The sequence below is a fragment of the Gallus gallus genome, chromosome 20, assembly GCF_016699485.2.
Source record: "Gallus gallus isolate bGalGal1 chromosome 20, bGalGal1.mat.broiler.GRCg7b, whole genome shotgun sequence".
Taxonomy (NCBI): Eukaryota; Metazoa; Chordata; class Aves; order Galliformes; family Phasianidae; genus Gallus; species Gallus gallus.
In genome coordinates, this window is record NC_052551.1 from 11870744 (window position 1) to 11879676 (window position 8933).

General features: G+C 52.3%; 1 protein-coding gene across 5 annotated transcripts in view; it reads left to right on the forward strand.

Annotated features, from left to right (window-relative positions):
• The window catches only part of PMEPA1 (prostate transmembrane protein, androgen induced 1), a 34681-nt gene extending 29531 nt beyond the window's left edge, over positions 1 to 5150 (forward strand). For 2 of the 5 annotated variants that reach the window (XM_046902892.1, XM_046902890.1), the window contains 2 exons: positions 475 to 528; positions 627 to 5150. In XM_046902892.1, coding sequence (XP_046758848.1) covers positions 475 to 528; positions 627 to 1175 — 603 coding nt within the window. In that variant the 3' untranslated portion in view covers positions 1176 to 5150. The remainder of the gene's footprint in view (positions 1 to 474; positions 529 to 626) is intronic. The other 3 variants (XM_046902891.1, XM_040650746.2, NM_001031492.2) reach the window with 2 other exon arrangements.
• Positions 5151 to 8933: the final 3783 nt, after the last annotated feature.

Below are 8933 nucleotides of genomic sequence, written 5' to 3' on the forward strand. Positions count from 1 at the left end.
TGTAGCTAGAGATGTATTTTTTATAGCCAAGTCAAGATTAAGCTTAAGTATTTGCTTAACCGTCTTTATTTTCCCATAGTTTTCTTGATTGCTTGCATCAGAATGTGGGTGTGAGGTTTTCTGTTTTCCTCAGTCTTGCCATTATTTCATGGAGCATTTGCTGATATCTTGTGAATCACCCATGACTCGTGAATCACATATTGAGAAACACTGCTGGGGTCGGGAGAGGAACCCGCGGGGCGGGCATGGCTGGGAGGGGGAGGCCTGCAGCCCGGAGAACGCTGTTTGCTGCCGTCGCTCATCATTCATTCTGATGTATCGGATCTAAATGGGATGGGAAGGGGGGGAAGCCCTGCGTGGGGCGCTGTTCTACGGGCAGCGGTGCCCATCCCGTGCCAGGGTGGGGGGAAGCGGGCGCGGGGGGACCCTGCCTGGCTGCTCTCACACCGACCTCTCTTCTCCTTCCCGATGCAGGAGGGCAGCCTGTGGCCGTCGGAAAGCACGGTGTCGGGGAGCGGGATGGCCGAGGTGAGGACAGCCCGGGCTCTGCGTGCCGCCGGTCCCCGCGCCCCAGAGCTGCGCCTCACATCCCGCCGCCCCTTCTTGTCTCTTTCTCTCCCCTCCAGCAGCAGATCTACACCCCGCGGCCCAGCGAGCGCCTGGCGGTGCCGTCCTTCCTGCAGCGGGACCGCTTCAACAGGTTCCAGCCCACCTACCCCTACCTGCAGCACGAGATCGACCTGCCCCCCACCATCTCGCTGTCGGACGGCGAGGAGCCCCCCCCGTACCAGGGACCCTGCACGCTGCAGCTGCGCGACCCCGAGCAGCAAATGGAGCTCAACAGGGAGTCGGTGCGCGCACCCCCCAACAGAACCATCTTCGACAGTGACTTGATAGATAACTCGGTGTACGGGGGGCCGTGCCCCCCCAGCAGTAACTCTGGCATCAGCGCGACCTGCTATGGGAGCAATGGCAGGATGGAGGGACCGCCGCCCACCTACAGCGAGGTGATCGGGCACTACCCCGGAGCCACGTTCTACCAGCACCAGCAGAACAACAGCGGGGTGCCCTCGCTGCTGGAGGGCAGCAGACTCCATCCCTCACAAATCAATGGCCTTGAGAGCACAACGGCGTGGAACAAAGAGAAAGAGAAACAGAAAGGGCACCCCTTTTAAAAAAGGAAAGAAAAGGAGAGAAAAGCAAAGTCAATGGAACACTCTGCACTTGTGGTGGAAAGGAAAAAGGAGAGGGATTGGGAGCTGAGGAAGACGAGCAAAGGAAGAAACAAAGCCCTTCCCCATCTCTCCGTGTATAAATATTTACTTGTTATGTCTGGTCTGAATGCACAAGCCCACAAAGCTTGCAGAAACATTTCTTCATTGAGCTGTGTCTAGACGTTGGAAAAGGAAAAAGAAAACAACTGTAGTCTTTTTTTTGGTTTTGTTCCTAGTTGAGCTGTGTGTGAATGCCTTTCTGTTTTCGTTTGATTCTTTCACTTAACTTTAAAACAAAATATTTGCACAAAAAAAAAAAAAACGTTTTGTTTAAAGATCTGCAATATAAATATATAAATATATATTAAGAATAAGAGAAAAGTGTATGTGTAAGGAGCAGGAGTATTTTTGTATTAGAAGAGGCCTATTCAAAAACAAAAAAACAAAAAGTTGTTTTCTGAACTAGAAGAAAAATGGCAATTTTTTGAGTGCCAACTCAAAAAGTGTGTGAGACGTTGTAAAAAACGAGTAACAAAAAAAACACAAAAAAAAGAACAAAACAAAAAAAAAATCAAAAGCAGGGGTTTAGAGTTATTTATATAAATGTTGAAATTTTGCACTATTTTTTAATATAAATATGTCAGTGCTTGTGTTGGTCAGAGCCTCTATCATGTCTACCATGCAGCTGTTAAGGGATGTTCGGCCACGGGAGGAGCAGTGAGTGGGGCTGCGGGCGCTGCGGTGCTGTGCAGCCGAGCTGTGGGCTGTGGGGCTGTGGGGCTGTGGGGGGGTCCCGGCTGCTGCCGGGGGGGGCAGAAGCAGGCAGAAATTACTTGATTTTTTTTTTTAATTTTTTTTTTTTTTTAATTTTTTGGACGACCTCTAACTTTTTGGAGGGGGGTGGCGGCGGGGACGAGAATAAACTTCTGTGTCTGAAGGAACAAAGTGGTTTTTGGTTTATTTCTTGCCATGTCAGCCTGGAGGGCCCTGCGTGCAGGTGTAGGAGCAGCAGAGCGGCCGTGCCCCCCCCCCAGAGCCAGAGCTGGGCTGCAGCCGCAGGGCTGCCACAGCTGCAGGGCTGCCACAGCTGCAGGGCTGCTGCACTGCTGTGCTGCGTGGGGCTGTGCTCTGCTCCCAGCACTGGGGTTGCAGCCCCGGCTGCCTCCAATCGGTGCTGTTTTTTGCTCTCTTACCCCACTAGACAGGTGCGTGAGGCGTGATGGGAACCAGCCTGTTCCTGTGAGGTGTCAATTAAAAGCTAACCGAATAGGCTCAGTGCTTTAGAAGCAAAAACCCTTTACCTCTTTGGAAGATCTCTTCACTGGGAGCGGCACCGGCCCGGCCCTCTGCCTGCAGATCCGTGCTGCCCTCAGCTCAGCTCCGGGAGCCGCCCGTCCCACTGCTCTCCGTGCTGCAGTGCCGGTGCTGGGAGGTGTGTGGGGCCGTTCCCTGCAGGGTTCTGCCCGGCAGTGACGAACGTGGAAGACATAAAGGCAATAAGTTGTTGTTAAGCAACTCTTCTATTACTTGAAAAAGAAAAATACATGAGGACAGTCCTGAAGTTGTGACCATTTGAACGATATTTATATGTATTTTGATGAAGATGGAGAATAGCTGAACTTGAAGTTTGGGGTTTCTTTTTTTTGCCTTTTTTTAATTTTGTTGTTGTTGTTAATAAATCCTGTATTCTCAGTCCTTCAGAGCACTTTTCCGCAGCTCTCGGGGTCCTCCCAGCTTTACAGCCATGCAAAACCACAAAAGAAACAAGCAGAAATGCAAAGGAGAGCAACTCGAGTGTGTCAGGAAGGCGCAAAGTGAGTTTATAGAACCGTACCTTTATGTAACATATCTATTTAGTGCCTTATGAAAGAAGCAGCATCGCTCCCTTTTTCAAGAGGGGAGAAGGAAATCCGGGCATCGCCACCCAGCAGCGCTGTCTGCATTGCCGTGCGCAGGGCAGCCGTCCCCCCCATGGCTTCTGGATGCTGCCCGGGTCACCTGGGGACTCCTGCACATGGCGTGGGTCAGGAACCGCAGCGGCTGTTGGACGTGAGGTACCAACCTAAAGACATCTGTAATATCTGCTGCCCTCTTGAGCCAAAACGCGTGCATAGTGTGGTTGGGTTTTGTTCTGTTCTGTGAGCTTAACTCGTGTGTTTGCTACAAAAACCAAACGGTTACCTCAGCGGCTGTGGGGTGGGCTGTGCATCGCGGGCCCACGCGGAGCAGCCGAGGCAGGGGGGGTTCTCAGTGGTGCTGTTGGGGCGGTGGGCACTGAGCGGTGCAGTGTCGGCATTGTGCAGTCAGAGCGGCTCCAGGTCTTCCATCAGTCCTTGGGATTTCAACTCGTTCTCTTTTTTCCCTCCCCATCCTCTCCCAATGTGAACTTCAGTTTCACAGACCTTCAGTTTCACAGACCTCACCCCGAGCATCCTGCAGCTCCTTGGTCCCTTGGCTGCGTTACTGGCTCCGCTTTCCTATGCTGTGCGGGGCATGGAATGGGCTTACAGCAGGACGGCTCAGCAGCACCGAGCTGCCATTGCAGCACTGCTGTCAGCCCATGTCCCACACCCCCCTGGAGCTGCACTGGGGCTCCCAGAAGGGGGCTCAGCCACAGCCCCAGTGCAGCTCCAGTGCAGCCCGGCTCAGCTCAGCACAGCCGACTCGTCCCCCTGTGCCCGGCTCCCTTCTGCATCCTGCAGCCCTGCACACCCCGTGTTTCCGATGCAGGACCAGATCTGGGGCCCAGATCAACTCCCACGTTCTGAATGGATGTTTAGAAATAACGCTCTTTGATTATGATGATGATTCTTTATTATTGTTGTCCTTATTATTGCTATTTAATGTTATTTTTGCCTCGGGGTCCACGTCTCCCACCCCCCAGCCCCTCCATGGCCGGGTGCTGGCCGCGCACGCTGTTTCCCTTTGGTCTGTATGCAGGACCTGCCCACGGCTGCCCTCGCATCCCACAGCTGCAGCAGAGGGAGCATCAGGCCCTGCCCCAGTGACTTACTGCAACAAAAGCAGGAGCAATAAGGCATTGCCAGTGCTCAGCAGCCTCCTGCTGCAGCTCAGCCTTTTTGCTCAGAGTTGTAGGAGTCGTGTTGGCTTTAGAAGGAGTCGTTAATCTGAGGGATTTCCTTAGGGTACAGTATGGCAAACAGCATCCTGAGCGTGCCACCAGAACCCACGTGGCTTTCTCAGTGAGGGTGGCAAGGAGCAGTGCGTTTCACTGCGCCTTCGGTCCCCTCCACAGCCCGCCGGTGTGAGACAGCCTCACTGACGTATCTTAACTGGGGGCATAAGGAAATCCATCTGATTTCCGGAGCACTCACCTTCTGTATGTGTGTACAACCTCTACATTGCACTAACTGCCGTGTTAAAGAAATAGAAGCCCAATGTTTTCACTAAGGATCAGACGAGGACTGCCTCCAGGTGTGCAGCACCAGCAGTGCTGGCTGAGGACAGAATGAATTTGCAATCTCACTCTCTGTGTCACTCAGACATTCTCGATGTACAACACAACGCTACCGTAAAGCAGAGAAGTTTTCCAGAAAGGGCGCTTCAAATTGTTGCTGTGCTATGGGAGCCCATAAAGGACAGCGTTACAGTCCTGGTTTGCCTGCCTTACAGACGCACCTCATTGCATTCATCTTTCCTCAGCCTTCCAGTCGCATTGCTTTGGCTTTGGAGTTTGTTACGGGCAGTTCTGTATCCCGAGTTCTGTTCGAGTTTAAACTTATGTAAACTATTGACCGCACATGCAATGCAGTACTTACCTATATTTTGCTGGTTTAGTATCAATATGTATCCTGATGCCAATTTACAAAATTCTGTTGTAAACGCTTATTGTGTAACAGTAACCAATAGTGGCAATTATATGTCATTCTAAAAGCTGCAATACTTATACAATAAATTTTACAATACTTTGGACAATTTGCCTTCACCTTTCGCTTTGTTACCTTAAAGCCAGAGTTTGCCAACTCTGTGTCGTTTAAGGAGCTCTTCCCGTTTTCTTTTCGAATATTGGGAAAGGAGTGTTTGCAGGGTTGGGTATTTCTGTGCTCCCCCTCTGCACACCATCCTTCGGGCCCGGCTGTGCTGTGCGGGCACAGTGTGCTGTGCTGCTGTTTGCTGTGCTGCTGTTTGCGGTGCACCTCAGCTCCTTTTGCTTTGAGCTCCAGCACTGCCACTTTCCTCCCAGAAGAAGCGCAGCCGCCCTTCAGATGGGACCACCGACAGTCAGAGCTTCAACCTCAGTGACCGTCAGTCGATGGGAACGGTGCAGGGGGGCTCCAACCCTGAGCACCAACCACGTGTGTGACTTTTCTTCCTGACACTGCGGTCACATGGCAGCCATCACATTACAGTGGTTGGAAGCATCACTGTTTGCAGGGGGGTTTCTTCGTGCATTTCTGGAGGATGTTCTGTAGAGCCGCAGTTCCCACCTTCAGGGAAGGCCGTCCTGGCGCTGGGGATGGGATCGAGCTGTGCATCCCGTGTGTGCATGGCCCAGAGCACAGCACCACCCGCAGGGGCAGGCACAGCCCTGAGCGCACCCTGACGTCTCAGGCAGACCTTACAAAGGGAGTAATTCCAATGGCTCTGAGCACTGTGCCAAAAAGCTGCAGCTCTCCTGGAGCATCACAGCCTCCCCCCATCCCACAGCCCCTCCTGCAGCCCGGCTCACCCGCGCCTTTCCCTGGGGAGGGACAGCTTTGGTTTTCAATCACTCTTTCGAAATGATGGCTGTTTTTTCCCATGTATGGATGAAACCAACGTCTTCCCACAGAAAATGGGGACTCAGACAAAGCCACCTTTTCCAAAGGGGATTTTTTTTTTTTATTTTATTGAAAAAGCAAAAATCCCAACCAGTGCAGAGCGTGGGAATGGGCAGTGCTGTTCCTGAGCTGCCTTCTGCACTCACGGGCTGAGCCAGGGACACTGCAGCACGGCTGGTCGGCAAAAGATTGTTTTCACTTTTTGTTGTTGTTGCCGTTATCTCAGCAGAAGAAACAGCTCTGAGAGTTTGGGAACTGCATGGGGCAAAGGCTTTGGTTTTAAACGGATCTCAGTGCTGCAAATTCAATAGGACTTCAGGAATCAGATCCAGCTCCACCCTGCCCTCCCAGCACTGAGCCTTTCTGCAGCATTCCCGGCTCTGCTCGCTGAAAGGTGCAAACTCTGACTTCAGACTATCCAAACTTCAAACTTCACAGCAGTGTCTTTTATCTGCACGTCCCAGCCAACCCTTTCCCCTCTGCATGGCAGAGCACCTGCTCTCAGCTAGGGTCTTTGAGTGACAGTTCTGCTGGACCAGAGAAGCAGGAACAATTCCTGCCTTGTGCTACAGGATGTGATCGGGCTGGAAAAGCACAGCTGAGACCACTGTGGTGATGGGTGGATGGGGCAAAGCCGACAGGTGGGCACCCACTGGTGGTGTTATCATGCAGGATGATGCCATGAGCACACATCCACTCCAGACAAAGCAGGAGGACTCAGTGTCCCTGACCACAGTGCCAGGGCAGGGCAGAGCTAAATACAAGCTGGGGAGGACACAGAGCAGTTCAGGGAGGAGCAGGAGGGCTGTGTGCTTCCCTTCTGGTCCCTAAGCCCTGTTCTGGATTATTGCTCTGCAAACAGGGGGTTGGAGAGCTCCCTCGTCCTCCTGTGCCGGGGCAGGATGGCTGGCAGTGGGCTTCCTACACACAAAGAAATACTGAATATCACCCCACTTACAGTAATGTAACAGTGGCATGAAGCTGGACTTCTATTTACCTTTTCCAGGATAGACTTGACTGTAAATGCCCAAACACGTTTCTATATTCACCGGTCTGTGCAATTCAGAGCTGCCTGAGCTGCCCCGCTGGCTCTGCTCTCTCTGCAGCACAGTTCAGCTGCAGAACCACCCGGTGCTCAGCACAGTGCCCCCACCTCCTGCAGCTCCCGGAGATGCCCATCTGCTCTCCAGCCCTGGCTGAGCTGGCGATGGCAGCGTGGGACTGGCGTGGAATCAAAACTGCATTTTAATTGTAAACATTTGTCCAGAAATTAATGTTTCTGAACTAATGCTTCCCTCCGACCACAGCATTCCGAAACAAATGATTCTTGCTAATTGACTTTTCCCCACGGAGCGGGTGATGTATGTGGAGGAAGCCATCCACGTGCCATTGCCAAGGCCCCTTCCAGCAGCTGTCAGCGCACCGAGGGGCACCCGCCCGTCCTCGGGCAGTTCCCACCCAGGAGCTGCATGGCTGCGTGGGGAGGAGGGTTCTGTTTCCTCCCCTCTGTTTGCCGAGCTGAATTTTGTTGTCGTCAAGGTTGGTTCGAAAGGAATTTTGCATCAGAGCTTCTCCCGAGGATCCGATAATCCACTTTTATTTTGATGCTTTTTAATAAAGCTGTGTAACAAAGGGGTCCCTCATTGCAGCGATGCTGACTGCAATGCGCTCGCAATACTTCATGGCCCTGCTAATGGAAGATTAGAATTTTGCCTTAATTATATCATTAAGATACATTTCATGCGTTTAATTGTTTCTGCACGATGACAGCTAAGCTCTCCCGCCTCATATTTCCTATTTCCTGATTCAATTACCCCCCACACAAGGGCAGCCTGCGAGGAATGGTCTTTCACAGCTCGTGCTTTCCAGGGCAGATGAAGGGGGTGCTGGGGAGACATGCCAATGCAGCCAGGTCAGCAAAGCTGTGTGCTGGGTGCAGTGCTAGTGAGGAACAGCTGCACTGAGCTCCCCTCCTTACAGAAAAGGGAATAAAAAGTGTCCAGAGCTGCAGACCTCCATGACCACCAGCCCCTGCTCCCTCCAAAGGGCACGAAGGCAGGCAGCGTGCACGTGGCCTGAGCTGGATGGCTGTGCTCCAAAATAGGACCTACCCCCCTCGGCTGTGGTGACGCCCGCACATTTGTTTTAGATGAGTAAATGCAGTTTTCACTGGACAGGAATTCGTAATGATGTTTGCAATTCCCAGCTGCTCGGGCGGGTGGGAGCGCCGTGTGCTCAGCCCTGCGCCGCTCCCTCCCCCGTCTGTAAGAACTGTGGGCTGCACGGAGTGCCGCACAGCGCTGGGAAAGAGGGACTCCGAGTGCTCCAAGCTCTGCCGAATGTGTTGTTAAGCTGCCCCGAGGAGGAGGTGGCTTTTTGCTCATCCTGAGCACTGCCATTGGGTTTGGGGCCACCTGAGTGCAGCCACAGCACCCCAAAGGGCCTCTGGGATTGTGACCGATGGCATCCCAGAGCCGGGAGCCAAATGAGTGCCGTGCACACTGCGTGGTTACGTGAAGGTGAAGTGAGTGGAGAGCTGCGAGGTGATGTGCTCAGGCAGCAGGAAAGACGGCACTATAAATGAAAATAACGACAGTTACACCCTGTGAAGGTTTTTTTGTTGTTATTTTTGTTGGTACGCCCAAAATCTTCTCTGAACCCTTCTGTGAGCAAAAGTTACCATCAGCAGGAATAACTGCAACCTGCTTCTCCTCCACCGTTGCGCTGCATCTGTTGTGTGGGAAATGGCAGCTCTGATTTCTTGTTTTGTTTGAGATTTCAGAGCGGTTCGTGGAGGAGAAATTTCCAACCAAAGCCATCAGGAGAAATCACCTGCTTCAGTTTAGCTGCATGTGAAACGTTACATGATAACACGAGCGTTGTTAATGCGGCGTGTATACATATGTATGCACACCTTGAGATCAATATTAATATAGAA